The 17,489-nt window shown below is 40.4% G+C and overlaps 2 protein-coding genes and 1 long non-coding RNA gene across 8 annotated transcripts; 2 read left to right on the top strand and 1 right to left on the bottom strand.

The window, feature by feature from the left end:
- Positions 1 to 5,793: 5,793 nt before the first annotated feature.
- On the top strand, positions 5,794 to 7,700 carry LOC121989679 (APO protein 3, mitochondrial-like). The gene is made up of 3 exons (XM_042543860.1): positions 5,794 to 6,520; positions 6,617 to 7,059; positions 7,182 to 7,700. Exons 1-3 carry the CDS (start codon positions 6,141 to 6,143, stop codon positions 7,589 to 7,591), a joined length of 1,233 nt encoding a protein of 410 aa, XP_042399794.1. The 5' UTR covers positions 5,794 to 6,140; the 3' UTR covers positions 7,592 to 7,700.
- Positions 7,701 to 7,812: 112 nt separating this feature from the next.
- Positions 7,813 to 13,284, top strand: LOC121989680. Of its 6 annotated transcripts, XR_006114300.1 has the most exons (9): positions 7,813 to 8,063; positions 8,208 to 8,313; positions 9,798 to 9,878; positions 9,972 to 10,133; positions 10,210 to 11,026; positions 11,187 to 11,500; positions 12,059 to 12,508; positions 12,580 to 12,698; positions 12,810 to 13,284. It is a non-coding gene; the product is annotated as an uncharacterized LOC121989680 (long non-coding RNA). The 6 variants fall into 6 exon arrangements; XR_006114301.1 differs by having other exon boundaries at positions 9,979 to 11,026; XR_006114299.1 differs by having other exon boundaries at positions 9,972 to 11,026; positions 11,187 to 11,282.
- A 719-nt stretch (positions 13,285 to 14,003) lies between these two features.
- LOC121989678 (NADH dehydrogenase [ubiquinone] 1 beta subcomplex subunit 2-like) lies at positions 14,004 to 17,484 on the bottom strand. Its single transcript, XM_042543858.1, has 4 exons — positions 17,312 to 17,484; positions 15,513 to 15,558; positions 15,375 to 15,437; positions 14,004 to 14,230 (listed from the first exon to the last, which is right to left on the bottom strand). The coding sequence occupies exons 1-4, from the start codon at positions 17,419 to 17,421 to the stop codon at positions 14,219 to 14,221; spliced, it is 231 nt and encodes a 76-aa protein (XP_042399792.1). The 5' UTR covers positions 17,422 to 17,484; the 3' UTR covers positions 14,004 to 14,218.
- Between the last annotated feature and the right edge of the window lie 5 nt (positions 17,485 to 17,489).

Below are 17,489 nucleotides of genomic sequence, written 5' to 3'. Positions count from 1 at the left end.
TCATATCTTGAACCATTGATTGCATTAAAATATCAATATTATTTGATGCTTCAGGAGCGGTAACAGTAGTCCTAGAAGATGAACCACCAGAAGGCCCAATTGGCTCATATAAATAAGGCTCTCCGTGACAGTACCAATTGTAGTAATTTGACACAACCATTTCTACACATGTGCATTTTTACTGTATCCTCATCACGAAATGCTCTATTTTGACATTTTTTATGATTGCACGGACACCGTAACTCAGCACCATTCATACATTCTGGATGACTTTTAGCAAAGTTAACAAACTGTTCAACTTCAGCAATAAAATCATCTCTGATAAAACCATTGTCTAATCGATTGTACATCCAAACTTTGTTCATATACATTGTTACCTAATGAGAATATAATTTGAAAGATTATTAAACTTGTATCACTTGAAATAAGCTTAAATAAGACATTATGTCCACAATTTCATTTCACGATCATCGTATTATATTACCGAAAATCTCCTCTGCACTAATAGAAATGTGAACATGCTAAGCTACAACAATGAATTCATAAAACCACAACGTAAGCATTTTAACCTAATCTAATCTGTTGGAACCCCAAAGTATTTTGATGTGATCAAACAAGCTAAGTTAGGTCCTGCGTTTGTTTAACCCTTGTGTCTAAGTGTGCAGGAGCTTAGGAACACAGGAAGTCGAGCGGAAGACGCGGCTAGCGAGAAGGACGGCACGAGAGAGAGCCGACGGGCTCGGTACGTCCGAGGGACGAGGTGTCCGCGGAAGAGTACACCGGTGGACGAGAAGAGCGTGCGCGGCGCTCGAGGGACGAGAAACCGGGAAGGAAGGCTGCTCGAGAAGAAGGCCGGAACATGGGTTCGGGTGAGCCCTATTCCGGAAGGTCGAGATCACCCAAGCTAACGGAGCCGGAGCGAACAGACCCGGACCAAGACGAGTCGAACTGAGACGAGCTAAACCAGAGTCGAAAAGTCAACTTATGTTGACCTTAGGGCTTCGGGCGCCCGGAATCGACTTTTCAACAGGATCGAGTTTTGACTCGATCCGACCGTTGGGGGATAAAATTTATCCCCCCAGGGCGCCCGGAACCCTTCCAGGCGCCCGGACCAAGACTATAAATATAGCCTTGGTCCAGAAGCAATAATTAATTAAGAACAACTACTTGTAATCCAGTGCTTTCATTTGTGTTATTTCTTTCTGTGCTTTCAACGCTGTAAGAGGCTACTCCGCCCAGAGGAGAATTAATTAGTGCGTCTTCTTTGCCTTGGATTAGCAATCCTCTGATTGCAAACCAAGTAATTCCTCATTGTCTATTTTCTGTTTTAATTAGTCTCTGCCTTTTTAATTACAAGTTCTTTTAAGTTAGTTGAATATCCGAGAAGGATTTTTGGTTTTATTTTGTAGGACAATTCACCCCTCCCCTCTTGCCGGCCTCCAAAGGGACCAACAAGTGGTATCAGAACAAGGCACGCTTCAGGAGGACTAACCGCCGATCGAAGCAACAAGATGGCCGGACCAAGCATCATCCCACCAAAATTCGAGGGGAACTTCGCAGACTGGAAGCGTCGTATGAAGGTATTCCTAAAAACATATTTTGAAATTCGGTTTATTATGAAATATGGTTTTTTAGCTCCAATAGATAAAGATGGAAAAGAAAAAGAAGAGAGCGATTGGACAAAGAAGGAGCAGAATGAGTCAGTAGCAAACAGCCGTGCGGAACATCACCTGCTGAGCGTGTTACCGCCTCAAGAGGTCAACCGCATCGGAAACTATTTATCTGCTAAAGAACTTTGGGAGAAGTTCTTGGAACTCCACGAAGGCACGTCCGAAGCGAAGCTCGCTAGAAGGGACATCCTCCGCAACAAACTGATGAACATCCGTCTGGAGAAAGGTGAGAAAGTAGCTGGTCTACATGCGAAGGTAAAAGAACTAGTTACTTGTCTCGAAAACCTTGGTGAAACGGTAACAAACCGGGACACTATACGCTACGCGCTCAACGCGTTTCCAAGAACTCCGGAGTGGACATCAATCGTCGACGCCTACTACATCTCAAAAGACCTAGAGGTAAGTACTTTAGAAGAGTTGTTTTCTACTCTTGAATTGCATGAAACTAGGTGTGCAGGAACGACAAAAGATACAACCCAGACTATGGCGCTGAACGCAACCCAGAAGGATGAACTCGAGTCGGACTCCGAAGACGATCAAGAAGCATACATGGTAAGAAATTTTAAAAAGTTTTTTAGATCTAATAAATTTAAAATGCCGAATCAAAAGAATCAAAAAGGTATAAAAAAGGTATGGTGCTACCAGTGTCAGAAGGAGGGACACCTAAGAGAAGAGTGCCCGGAACTCAAGAAGGTCAAAATAAAGACCCCCAAGAAACACAACCTAAAAGCAACTTGGGATGACACTTCTTCATCTAAATCAGAAGCTCAAGAATAAGCGGGGATTGCACTGATGGCAAGTCACGAAGGACAAAGCACATCAGAACCCAGCATCGATGAAGGGGGAGCGACGTCAGATGGAAGTAGCGAAGCAGGGGGAGATTCAGGCTTCAAGTCTGATATGGTAAGTGAGGTATGCCTCTTACCCCCTGATGAACTTTACTTTGGTATCAAAGCTATGACTAAATCCATGTATAAATTAGAAAATAAAAATGCCAAATTAGAAAATGAAATTTTAGAAACAAAGAGAATTTTGACAAAATCATGTCTTATAGAGGATTTTGAAAAATTGAAAATTGAAAATTGAAAATGAAAAACTAAAAGAAGAAATAGAAAGATTGAAAAAATCCAATGGTTCAAATATTTCAACTTTTAGAAATTATAGAGGTTTAAATTAGTATTATAGATTTCATCAAAGTCAAATTAGAAATATATCAAAAATCTATATACCTAGAAAATACTTGGTTAATCCTGTAGGTAGGAACCTCTACTGGGTTCCAAAAACCTATTTAATTTAAAATTAAAATCAGACTTAGCATTTTCAGCAAGGAAATTAAACAACTAATTTCTTTACGAGGCTTTGTCTAAGGAAGTGGTTGTTGCTCCAATAACCAAGAAGGCCTAGTGCCTCGCCACGACTTGGAAGCCAAGTATTGAAATGAAGAGTTTAATTGACTAACTGAAAAAACATTAATTTAAATTACTTAATGCTTTAAAAGAGTTATTCAATTTGTGTTTAAATTTTTTTTCTTAAAATTTTTTTTTATCATCTTAGAAATCTTTATGAAAATTGACTTAGAATTTTTTTTTTGTTATCTTAGAATTTTTTGCCTCATAATTTTTTCTTAAAATTGACTTAGAATTGTTTCTTATGAATATTAACTTAGAATTTTTTTTAAATTAGAAATTTTTTTTGAGATAAGTTTCAAAACTTAAATTTTTTAACACTTATGACTGTTTTATCTGAAAAATGTTTTAATTAAATATTTTCGACTTAAATTTTTTTTAAAATTTACCTTAGACTTATTTATAAACCCTAATTTTTATGTGATCAAAGGGGAAGAAGTATGTTAAGTCTAGGGGGATGTACTATAATTTTTCAATTGAAAAATACTTGGACTTATTTGAAAATAAATTTTTTCTTTTTGCATATATTTTCCCTAACTTAACTTGGGTTGCTCACATAAAAAAAGGGGAGATTGTTGGAACCCCAAGGTGTTTTGATGTGATCAAACAAGTTAAGTTAGATCCTGCGTTTGTTTAACCCTTGTGTCTAAGTGTGCAGGAGCTTAGGAACACAGGAAGTCGAGCGGAAGACGCGGCTAGCGAGAAGGACGGCACGGGAGAGAGCCGACGGGCTCGGTACGTCCGAGGGACGAGGTGTCCGCGGAAGAGTACACCGGTGGACGAGAAGAGCGTGCGCGGCGCTCGAGGGACGAGAAACCGGGAAGGAAGGCTGCTCGAGAAGAAGGTCGGAACATGGGTTCGGGTGAGCCCTATTCCGGAAGGTCGAGATCACCCAAGCTAACGGAGCCGGAGCGAACAGACCCGGACCAAGACAAGCCGAACTGAGACGAGCTGAACCAGAGTCGAAAAGTCAACTTATGTTGACCTTAGGGCTCCGGGCGCCCGGAATCGACTTTTCAACAGGATCGAGTTTTGACTCGATCCGACCGTTGGGGGATAAAATTTATCCCCCCAGGGCGCCCGGAACCCTTCCAGGCGCCCGAACCAAGACTATAAATATAGCCTTGGTCCAGAAGCAATAATTAATTAAGAACAACTACTTGTAATCCAGTGCTTTCATTTGTGTTATTTCTTTCTGTGCTTTCAATGCTGTAAGAGGCTACTCCGCCCAGAGGAGAATCAATTAGTGCGTCTTCTTTGCCTTGGATTAGCAATCCTCTGATTGCAAACCAAGTAATTCCTCTGTGTCTATTTTCTGTTTTAATTAGTCTCTGCCTTTTTAATTACAAGTTCTTTTAAGTTAGTTGAATATCCGAGAAGGGTTTTTAGTTTTATTTTGTAGGGCAATTCACCCCTCCCCTCTTACCGGCCTCCAAAGGGACCAACATAATCTAGGTGCATTCCAACCAAATAATCATCATAACTCACTCACACTCAGCAAAAAAAGAACATAACAAGACTTTAACATAAAGAAATTGCAAGACTTTGAACCAATATAAGGAACATTTCATCAAACATAATGTCATTATGAATCAACTAAGCCCAAGTGAATGCAATCCTAACAAGGGAATGATAATTCTAGAACAAGAATTAGACGTCAACACTTTATGAATAACAATCAACAACCAACAAATATCATCAAGCATCAAAACAAATGAAAAATTAACTTAACACAAGGAATTCTTACTGCAGATGAATGGAGGTTGCTCTGAATGCTGCGAATTATTTGATTGGAGATGAACGAAGCCTATGGACGCTGCAGGCCTGCGGCGGCCGACCTCCAGCGGCCTGGCTAAGGCGGCCGACCTCCAACGACCTGGTTGCGGCGGCCGACATGCCACAGACAAGCGCCACCGACGGCCCGCCGGCCGCGAGAAGCCGCCAGCGACAACCCGCCGCCCGCCAGCAGGCGTCGTCGTCCGTGTGAAAACCAACAAACGACAAAGGAGAGGAGTACCTGAGTCGCTGGTTGCGGTTCGCGGCGAACGGGAGAGGGCACGAGGGTGCGGGACGGAGGAGATCGCCGAATCACCGGAAAAATCGTCGATTGAGGAAAATGCACCGGTCGCGCGAAGAAGAAAGGGTTCTGTGCCCTAATTTTAATCTGCGTTACCGACGGAAGTATGCTTCCGTCGGCATTTATCGACGGAATGATGGTTCCGTTGGTATTTACCGACGGAACACATGATTCCGTCGGTATATTCCTCCGATTAACGGGTTCATGCTACCCGTTTTTAAACCTAACGGGTGCGGGTGGAAATATTACCGACGGACATTATATTCCGTCGGCGATTATCGACAGACTAAACTTTTCGTCGGGACATTATCCGTCCGCACCTGTTAAAGTGAAAACCGTTTAACGTGGATCCGATATCTACCGACGGAATTAATAATTCCGTCGGTAAATTATCCGCCCGCACCCCGCTTAAGTGAAACCCTTTTAACGTGTTTCCGATATTTGCCGACTGAATTCAATTCAGTCGAAAATTTTCGACGAAATTCATAATTCAATCGAAATTTGTCAACGAAATTCATAATTCTAACAGTAAATTTCGATGAAATAATTATTTGTCGGTAATTATCGATTGAATTTAATTCAGTCGGTATTTACCAAGGGAATTAAAAGTCTGTCGGTGTTTCCATCGTTAATTGCAAATATTTTTTAGTGCGTACGAGTAATCAATGGAAGAGAAAAGATGCCTTGCTTCCTATTGTCTACTGTGAACTCCTCCCTTTTCGTCCGTTGAACGCCCGCTTCTCTCCTCTTTCGTCCACACTGCTCTCTTCCATCCTCTTTCTCTTTGCGAGTGACCACAAAGAGCGGCCATATCCCTAATAAACCCTAAACTCTGAAATTGCCATTTTGATCTTCTGCTTTCGGAACAGAGTAGAGATTGGAAATTTCGCCTTTTTTTTTTTTTTGCCTCAATTTGCAATTTGAGACCTGATAAAGGTTTTTCTAGATCTTGGGGTAAGCCACTGAGCGTACATATTTCTTCTCCATATGTTCCTCTGCAGACTCGGTGGCTTGGTAAAGCACCACCACTTCGACCACCACCGAGGTGTTCGACGATATTCGTCAATGAATCCAGTGCCGCTCTTTTACACGGGTTCCACAAGGTCGGACGAGCACGTCGAGCTCCCTAGGAGGCTACAGAGATCAGAGAGGAAGCCGCTCGTGACGGGCATAACCGAGCTTAAAAGGACAAAGAGGGCCGAGAGGAAAACGAAGCAAGAGGTGCGCGAGATCACGCTGCGGCCGCCCGACAATGGCCTTCTCGTCAGGAGATTGGTTCCCGTGGCGCACGAGGTTCATCGCTCGTGGCAGGTGCTCTTCAAATGCGCTTCCAGGGTTTTGGAGCAAGTCGGTGTTCACGCGTGCAGGTATTCTGTAAATAAAGATAGGGCTTTGGTGCTATCAAGTTTTAGACTCGCTTTCAAGATTGTTAATTCGCTTGCAAATCGCTCGCAATTCTGCAGAGTGTGCGGAGAAGTTCACGTAGGAGGAGCTCCTCATCTGATACGCACTTGTGATGTTGCCGGAAGCATGCCCAGCAAAGAACACAGTTGGGTAAGAGGCGGGACCGAGCATGTTCTTCCTTCGGTCGAGTCGTTCCATCTGTACGACAGATTGGGGAGGGCGGTCTCGCACGAGGAGCGTCTAATGGTCGACAGGATTCCCGCCGTCGTAGAGCTATGCATCCAAGCAGGAGTGGATGTTCCAGAGTATCCGACAAAGAGAAGGATCTACCCTGTTTACAATGTTGCAGGAAAGTTGATTGATTTTGAACGGAAGTTTCCTCGTGATTATTCTAGCGGAATAGACATACAAACGCATGGTTTTTGGGAGAAGAAGAAGAACAACAACAACAACCAAAAGGAACGCGAATCAGAGTCATTTGCATTTGGAGAAGATGCACAAGGTTCGTTCTACTTATGTGTTTGTCAAAATGCCTTCCGTAGTTTAGTTTGGATCGTCGCATTGGCCATTTGCATATCAGATTCAGCATTCTGCTGGCTCCTCGATTTTCTTGTGGCATTTCAGAGATCGCCACACGAGGCATGGAAGCATGGGAGAGGTTGCAGTCCGGCGTTTCAGAGCTGATGACGAAGTACCCGGCTCAAACATGCGGGTTCTGCTCGGAAGTCCAAGTGGGAACGAAGGGCCACCGGGCGCGGATCTGCCAAGCTTACAAGCACCAGATGCGAGACGGACAACACGCGTGGCAGGAGGCGACGGTGGACGATCTCGTGCCGCCAGTTTACGTCTGGCATGTTCCCGATCCCCGCAGCGGCACACCGCTCGTGGACGAGCTGAAGAGGTACCTCGGAAAGCTGCCAGCTGCAGTGGAGCTGTTTGCTCAGGCTGGTGCCGGCGTCGGCGAGGCTTATCGAGGGATGATGAGAGAAGACGTGTGTGTGCCGGAATTGGACGAAGAGAGATTAGTGGTCTGAAACTTCAATGCTAAATCTTTTTATAGGTGTTCTTAGTAACGCTGTTGGTCAACATTATGCTATTGTAGGTTAAATGACAATGTTTAATAATTAGATACGTATTTTCGAATTTTTGTGAATATATATATTATATATTTTATTATTTTATATTATTATTGTTTGTCATTTTATGTCAAATCAAATCGAATTCAAACCGGACCGTTCAATTGGATTTAAAGGTTTATTTGAAGGTTCATTTTGGCTCATCGTCGATGGGTCAGGGCAGTTGGATCCCTACACTGCTCCCCTATACCGTTCTCTTCTCTCGCCGTCGCCGTCGCCGTCGCCGTCGCCGTCGCCGTCGCCGTCGCCGTCGCCGTCGCCGTCGCCGTCGCCGTCGCCCCTCCGATCTCACTTCAATCTCCTGGTTCTGCACCCTAGCTAGCGTGTTCGTGGCTCCAGCTCGGGCTTCCCTTGGCTTCGCCGTACCCAGGTACCCTTTTCCGTTTCCATACGCCAGTTGAAGCATCCTTTGCAATGCTTCTAGTCTATTGAATCTCTGGTCGTACAAAGACATTCTCGGTGCTCGCCGCCTTTTGGGCCTAATATTCTTTGTTTCTACAATTGATTCGAACAGATGTTGTGTTCCGCTCTGGGTATATGTGATGCTCCGACGATGTCGTGTAAGGACACGGATTGCTCCTGCCTTTGTCCTACGGAATTTGGGTGCCAGATTTGTTAATGTAGGTATAAATACTTATTACTGATTCTGGAGAGGTTGTGGTTATATTAAAGTAGTGTCTGCAATATTGTAACCATCGATGTAATTAGGTTACGCTTTCAGTTATTAGGAAATGCCCCAATTTATTGGTTTGAGCAGCCTCTAATGATCAAGTTTATTAAAATGGAGGGGCAGATTTCAATTTAAGGCATTCGTGGCCAAACCTTCATGGATTTTGTGAGAAGACACCTATGTTGGGCAATTAAACATTGGCAACTGAAGTAGTTTGCACAATGGGGGAAAACTGGAATCCGATCTCATGACCTGGGAGTTCTGATGTCTAGTTCTGTTAGTAAACCATTTTTTAGCTTAAAATTTTAGGAAAAGGCTCAATGTACATGGAAGTAGTTTAGACATGCCTCTGTCAAAATAGTTTCAATAGTCAAAACAAACACGACATGATGCCAACCATTCACAACATCAATCTTGACTTAGGAGTCGAAAATGCATAATATATAGAAATTATACCAGCCAATATAGTATTCCCTGTGAGTTTATACTTTTTTTGACGACATGGAGAGAATCATAGTCATAAATGATATATAGGATCATTCAGTGAACTAGGGAAAAAATGGGAATGGAAAAACTGGATTGCCACTTACTAGTTGTTGATCTTGCTTGCACTACATGTTGATGCAAATTTTCTTCCTTTTAACCTTTATCTAACTGATTTTATTATGTTATCATTAAGTCAACAACTTTCATATATTTAAGATCCACCACAATATAATGGCTGCTTAAGGACTCTATCGCATGCTTTCTCTTAGTCAATTAAAGTCATACACAGATTATCCTTCTATTCACTATGTTTCTCCATTAATTGTCTTTTTATTTAAATATTATTTGTTGTTGATTCCCCAAAAATATAACCGAATTGATTTCCAGAAATGTTTGTTTGATATCTTATTCTTCTCTCAATAACTCTTTCCTCTAATCTTGTGCAAGCAAGATGAAATTTCTTATAGGCATTTGCATTCTTAATATTTGAGAGGATGGTTATCCCTTGTAAAAAAATTAATTTGCTTATATTCATGCTCCTCAGTTAAGTTTCTATAACAGTATATTCCTTCCATTGGAGTCACAATTACAGTGATGTTTGCTTTTCTATTTCCTGAAAAGAGACCACAAAAATAATTGTCAATGAGGAAGGTGAGTGTCTGAACTAACTCTTTATTTCAGTTTTTCTTTTTTTTTTTGTATAAAAGAATTAAATGCTAAAAGCCGTTTCTTTTTTACAAAGTCAGTGTGTTGATTATAGAGTACAGAATTCAATGTAGCGATGATCTATTTTGCAAAATGATTGAAAATATAGGCATCAGCATTCAACATTTCATTTGGGAAATACAAGCATTGGCAATGGTGGATTTTCCATATTCTATTTATAAGATCGAGAAGGTTCTCCCTGGAAATCCATATGTTGACTGTTTGCAATATATATGTATGCAGGTTTAAAAGTTCGAAGGCTTGCACTCTGAGAGAAACATGAAAATATCAAGAAGAATTTTTTTTCTTGAACCATATATATAGGTGTGTATCAGTGTATCATTTACTCTTTATCTTTTTACAAGATACAGGCATTAGCAATTCTTTTTAAACTGGATGCTAATGATGGCCTCTCAGTGTAAAGGCTGATGGTTGGATCATTACAAGCTTAGGATGTTGAGAAGAGTGACTCTATTTTGGATTAGTCTTCTAAACAAGCATTCTAATCCAGCTTCAATATCCTTGATGTTCTGCAATGTCTGGCTTTCTAGTTTCTGCAACATCCCGTGATTGACTTTGGTATGCTCATGCTTCTCATCATCACAAGCTACTTTTCTCTTGTGCAATGCCTTTGAGATCAGTGACCATCTTCCAGTTCTTGTTCTGGGGCTTTGTACGGTCAAGAAGATGAAGACGGATTGTAGTAGAGAAAGAGTGATCTCTCTTGCTTCCTTCCATGTCTTTATCACATGGCATAGATCATTGTGTGCACAACATAAGACAAATCTGTCATTCATCTGCTTCAGTAATCTGATGCAACTCTTGATATCTTTCTTGGCCTTCCTGTCTGAACAAATTGGAGAATGCAATTTACTCTGGCAAACTGTTTCTCCTCCCCTTCTATGGACCATTTCAAGGTCTCTAATATACTCTTTTGTTGATATCATGCAATCCCTTGTGGTGCCAATCAAGTCCAACAGTCTGATGGAGATATCCAACTCTATTTTCACCCATCTGTTTTGTCGGCTATTGGAAAAGAGCTGGCTGGTTCTAGACAACTGAAGGAATTTATCAATGCACTCATGCAAGCATGCAAGGGCTTGCAATCCCTGACAAATCATTTGGGGTGTTCAATAGGATTCACCAACAAAAGACTTGAGCTTCTGCAGTTGCTCTTGCACTTCAAATATGATGGGGTGATCTCTTGCTTGTATGCTGATGGACCGGATGTGGGAAGGATGAGTTGGGATCACAGGAGAATCAACCATATTTGCGCTGTGAATTTGTGAAGCTTGCAGTACAATGAGCTTAGGAGTAGAAAGAAGCAGGATGCCAAGATGAGAATGATTGTTGAGCTCTCGCTATATATAGATCCATTGGAGCAGATTGGAAGCAAATGGAATCTTTCCAGCTAAGGCCAACATGATATGTGAAGCATGGTGATTGGATCTTGTGTCCTTTTTGCTGAACAGGTCAATTTATTTCCTCATTTGAAATCAACTCATGACTGTATTCTATATATAACTGTCATTAAGATTCATGACACATTCATTTAAGCAGGTCAGATTTGGAATCTGGCAAGATGTGTTTGTATTTATAATTCTAAATTATGGACTAATCTCTGATGTGCAGGTGCCCTGTGTCTGATTGTTAGGCCACATTTTGAAGACAAGATCAACCAATCAACTACATATCATGCAAATTTATTACCTATATGGTGGCGAATAGGTGCAGTAACTAACAACCAAACATGAAAACAAAATAAATGCATATTAGGTAGTCAAGCTATTGAGTTTGGAGACTTCCATTTTCCTCGAGGATATTCCTTCTCTCTTTGCAAGTTTAGAAATCATATTTGCAATAATATGTGAAGTTGTAAAGAAGCAAATGAAATGCCTCGTAGTTTCATATGAGATGAGCAACTACGGCTCATTATTTATAATGAGGTTAGTATATTTACAGTTACCAATTTGTTTGTTTGACCCAATCTTCCAAAATGGCATGTCTATCGTATTCATAAGGATGCTGATAGATCTAAGTGGATATGCATGCTGAAACATGAACACCTTAGAGATGATGTCAAGAATCATTCAACTATGGATCACTTATTACCTAGATATGTTAGGGTACAGGCTTAGTAAACAACACCTAACATGGAAAGAAAATGTGTGTACATGATTGGCAGTATAAAAGAAATGCATCCTTTGCCTAGACTGAACTAAGAATTCACTCACTGTGCTCTTATAATTCAGAAAGGAGGGGTAAAATAGCACAAAGCAGTATAATTTGCATTTGCAACTTGTATACAAAATTTGGATTATACAACAACTCTAATCCTTCTTCAATGCACTCATGCTCTTTATAATTCAGAAATAGTGTACTTTATTTAAGTGCAGCTATCTTTATTTATTTTTTTTTCTAATTATCTGCCAAAGAGAGTCTGGTTGTTGCAGTCCAGATTATCTCCATAGCTCACTCCCAAAATGTCACAATATCTCTTGTAGTATCCTATCCGGTCCCTTGATCCAGGTTCAACAGTTCCTTTGCCACACTCCACCCCTCCATCGATGATTTCAGTGATGACACCGTATCCAGCAATCTCTCCGGCCTCTACATCTCTATCCGCCGGCTGCCATCTTCCGATGATTATATCATCTGACGATGACGACGGCGGTCTGGAGGACTGCGGAGTCATCCGGAGCCAACTGGCCTTCTTCAAGGAAATGGTTACATCCAGAGGCAAATACCTGTCTCTATTCTCCGGCTGCCATCTTCCGACCATTACATCATGAGGCGATGGTTTCGGGGACTGCGGGGTCATCCAGAACCAAATGGCCGTCTGGAAGGAGATGACCGGATCAGTCGCAACTAAGTCCGGGTGGCTGAGAAGATCCACCCCGATGGCTTCCCCAGCTGCTCCATAATTGTAGTTGCTGCATAACGTCGGCGAAAAAGTAAGTAAACGCTATTAATTTCTTTGTGATAAGCCAAAGCATAATAAATTGAGTGAGTGTGTACGCACTAGGAGATCTGCATGGGTCCCCGTCCGTAGTACTTCTCGCCGGAGGCGCATGGCCAGTTTGCGCTGGGCACGCAGTTGTCCGGCGGACTCCCTTGTTCTCTATGGAAGCAGTAACCCCATGCGTACGGACCATCCGGGGCGCTAGGCCATCCTCCTGTTGAATTTATTTTAATTTTCCCCTAATTAATTAATTAATTGCTATTGTTTTGATCGATTATCCATGAACTTCTCAGGCGTCAACTGACAGGTGGTTTCGTGCGATGTCTGGCCGAAGAAGGCCGCGAGCTCCCTCTTCCGGGCGGTGACGTCGCCGGTCGTCCCGAACCCAGGGAAGGACTCTGCGGCGGCGATGAACGCGCGGTACGTGTAGAAGCCACTGGCGGGGCAGTTGCGGTCGTCGCGGTGCGGCAGCATCCGGTTGAAGTCGGAGAGAGTTAACAGCCCATCTAATTCCTGTGCGTGGCTGTGCGGCCGCGTCAGGAAGAAGATGAGCGAGAAGAAGAAGAAGAGTAGGAGCTTCATGTGTGACAGAGCTGTCGAGAAGTGCCCTAGACTACAAAATATGCGTCCTATTTCTCAAGAGGAATTTTATCTGTTTTAAATCGAGTGTTTTGGATTAAATTTTGTCTTTAACATGAAAAATAATAATTCTATGTAGTTACAAATATTTTTGGATATGAAAAAAAATTATGATGCATATTTTGAAAATAAAATGAAATAAGACTAGTAGTCAATCAGTCAAATCCAGCGGTGGAAAAAACTTGGAAATATTAGTCTTTGAAAATTATTAAGTTTAAATTCGTCAAACTCTAATTATTATCTAGTTGAGACTGCTTAAAGGTTTCCAAAATTTAGAGTAAAACATCGAAGCGACACAGTCTAGGAACAGGTCAACAATGTGAAAACAAGAGAGAAGTCAAAGTCAATATGAAGAAAATGTACACAAAACTTAAACATGTAACAGACGCAAAGTCAAACTTGTAGGTTTGTGACCACTCAACGCCTTAATGATGGAACAAAGTAATAAAATACCTCTATTTTTCAAAAAAAAAAAATCCATTGTTAAAATTAGATAAACATATGTAGAATTATTTAATAAGTATTTTGCTTTTTTAATGGATGATAATGGCGCAACTTTAAATCCATAAATATCAAGTAATGTTTGTTCGCAAAACCTTTCAAAGTGTCATTCACCTCCCATTCCTATGTTTCCTTTTTATTATGCCAATTGAACAATAGACTTAACTAGTAATCTATCTTTATACACATTTTGATCTGACTTAAACTAAATTAAAATACTTTAATTTGGCTCCAATCATTCTCAATAAACTGATAAATATGATTGCACTCACCCTTTCGAGACGGAGCTACATACACGAGAAGCCAGCAAAAAGTAATAACAGATCAATCATTTTCACATGACCGCCTTTGTTAATAACACAACCTGAATTAATTTCAGAAAAGATCGTCAGATCGAAAAACTAATGACACAAACACACTTGTTCCACCAATCGAACATTGCATCAGTGGAATACACAAAAGAACGTGGCAGTATTTTTCGAGTCTTACACGTCTCTTTATTTGCTAAAGATTGCAGCGAAACAAAGAAGAAGCTGGATCCACCGCATCCGCAAGCTGGATCCTAATGCGATGCCTGCATCAAATGCAATTTCTGAGAAATTAATATAAATACATTATCAATCAACTAGAGGCGTAGAAATCAAGCGATTAGCATACCATAAGCCAAGCCTTCATGTAAGCTTATGCAGTAGTATCACTAGACGATAACGAACACAATCAACTAGACCAAAATGAACACAAACGTTTATTTTAGTAGATACAACTCAGCACTCGCATCATCTCCTATTCCATTATTCAGATTTCTTAATGTTCTATTAATCGTTAACTATTTATAATCCTGATATAAATTCTGATATGGCCTTGGCGCAACGGTAAAGTTGCTTCTTTGTGGCCGAAAAGGTCACGGGTTCAAATCCTGAAAACAGCCTCTTGCAAAAAGCAAGATAAGGCTGCGTACAATGGATCCTTCTCCGAGACCCCGCATGACGGGAGCTTCCCTTTTTATATAAATTCTGATATGGGGGGATGGAGAAACATTTTCTCCATGATATAGTGTAATTTACTATAAACATTGAGGTTTGTGGAAGTAGTTTGGGCTTATCTCAATTCACAGATATGGTAAAAGAAAAAACTTCAACAAACTCAAAACTTTTGCAGCAAGCAAAGGTCAACCATTTAAAAAACGAAGTCATGCTTCAGAATTTTTGTTTTTTCTAACAGATTTATGCTTTCTCCAGTTCTGACAAGAGGAATATGCATCTGATGATTCTTCCTAAAGAGCATTCTTTGCATCTAACCTTCCATCTCTTACTTATTCTGAACTGCTAGTTTATTATAACTCCAATGGATTTACTTTGCCATCACTGGGTGGAAGCCAAAAAAACAAAACAGCTTAGGGCAATTTATTAAATGTTAACGGACAAATGGTGACATTTTTCTCAATTGCAGCAGTAATTTGCATAATGAGGAACCAATAATTATATGCATGGCATGTAGATTATTAACCAAACTTTCTTCTGTAGGGAAAAAAAACAGCCATAGACAAATAACACAATAACAGTGACATTTGCATTTCTCACTAACTGTAACATATACCAACATGCTCCAGGGGTATGAGCATTGGCGACCATGTCATAGAAAGTACAAAAAGGAATATAATACATACACAAACAAAAGGGAAATTGTAGATGAATTAAGGCATGCTTGTACTATAATACCTTGTCTTCAGGCACATGATCATGTGAGTGATCTCCATGCCCTTCCCAAGGATGACGCCAACCCTGAATAGGTGTTTGTACAACAGTTATATTGAGATGACCAAGGTATAGGATGATATTCATAGTAAGGTAATTTACCAAGACTACTGGTCCATCTTGCTTAGCCCTATAAAGAATCCAAAACCTGAAAAGGAATGTATATTCACATGGATCATCATGGTTATGTTTGAAAAAAAAAATGAAAGCATTATTTAAAAAAAAATCAGCATTTAAAAGACATTTTTTCAATCTCAAAGGCATTTATAATTCATATGGCCAAGTACACTTGCCATGTGATGCAGTAGGGATGTCGTAGGGACTCAAATATCTAGTAAAACAATTCAGTAGCTGGCACATTGTAGTTAGGTCCCTTGCTTAGTGCGATCTTTTACATGAGTAATGGATAGTTTAGCCTAACATCTACATAGGGTAGCTGGTGTATTTTTTTTTTATGTAATGCTCTGTTCATGATCGATCTTTTCCCTCATTTACTTCCTCCTTTCCCTCTCTTCTCCTTTTTCCTTTCCCTTTATCCCACTGCCCTGTTCCTCATTCTGTAAGAACAGTGTCTGCTTTTTTATGTTAATGGAATAGTATTCTTCCTCTTTCAATGTCTCTTCCCTCTCATATCCTCTTCTCTTCGCTTTCTCCTTCTATCTTATTCTCTAATTTCTGTCCTATATCACTATGCTTTTGTAAAGATGGGCATCAATGCTATAAATGAAATATTTTCCTTCTATTCATAGCTCATGAAAATATCTATTACATAAAAAAACATAAATCAGCAGGTAATTTTCATATATATATATATATAGTCAATAATTTAACATGATCAATTGAGATGTAATGTTTAATAAAGCTCAGCATCACACGAAGGAAATTAAAGGAAGGATTGACACTCTTAAGTCTTGATATAAATAGCTGGTCATGCATGCTTAGATGAAAATGAAAAAACAACTTATTAGGTACTAGAAAAGGTGACATGTTTAAGGATTGCACATTGAAAAGGCTCTTAAATCATGTGTGGTGAATAATAATAAAATGAACTTCTCCTTAACAGCATATTTAGTATTTACATACAAAGTGAGACAAGACTAACCTGCCACTTGCTACTGCGAACAAAAATTAATCACTAATATAACTAAGATATCAGACAAGGATACCAACTTTTGGGGATATCAAAAATTTAATTTCAACTGCAAAATGTGCATTATTTATTTGTTTTTTTATATGTTTGCAAGAGAGTTAAGCAGAAATGGTGAAAATGTGTAAAGCTGACTTCACAGAATTTCAACAATAGATCTCTAGATTGCCTGAGTAATTTCAACTGCCTGACGATTTAAATATGTTCCGCTACAAGTATAGAATGATCTACCTTTTACCTAACACAGATCTTCTACCAGACACAGATCAAATGTAGTTTTCCAAAATCATTCAGTAATCAGATAAAAATTGGCCAAAGAAATGGTGTATCAATCTGAAACCACGCTTGCACGAAGTTAACTGTACATTCTGACAAATTTCAACGCAAAAAACTCATGGATCCAAGTCATAATAGAGAAAATTCCACAAGCATAACCCGAATGAATCGAGTGCTTTGGGGAATAATTTAGCTACCTGTATGTAAAATAAATAAATTCGCAAATTTCTTTGTTTGAGAAGCAAAAAATCAAGACTCCAATCCCCCGTGACTTTTAAGAATTGTAAATCAAAATATATAGTTTCTTCAATCGGGATTCGTGATCGAGTATTCCATCGACCTTAACTTGAAGACTGACAACGAAATCTAGCAATTTAGTAAGGAAAGAGCGCCACTACAGATCACGACCAAATTCGAATGGGCAACAGCCAACAGACAGAGAAGACGAGAGGAGGAGATGGATTAGGGCTTAGATTACCACATAACGGCGCAGAGGCCCTTCCCGGCGGCGGTGTGCCATCGTTTTGGGTGGTGGATGGTGAAACCCTTGTAGGTGGTGCTCCCGCCATGCCCTCCGCCGCCGCCCATCACTTCCCCGTCTCCCAATCTGATCTACTGCTGCGAGTTCTAATGGTTCAAGGGGTTGAGTACTCGTG

The sequence above is a fragment of the Zingiber officinale genome, chromosome 6B (assembly GCF_018446385.1).
Source record: "Zingiber officinale cultivar Zhangliang chromosome 6B, Zo_v1.1, whole genome shotgun sequence".
NCBI classification, from domain to species: Eukaryota; Viridiplantae; Streptophyta; class Magnoliopsida; order Zingiberales; family Zingiberaceae; genus Zingiber; species Zingiber officinale.
The sequence above is the reverse complement of the archived record's forward strand: the minus strand, read 5'-3'. Positions and strand labels throughout refer to the sequence as shown.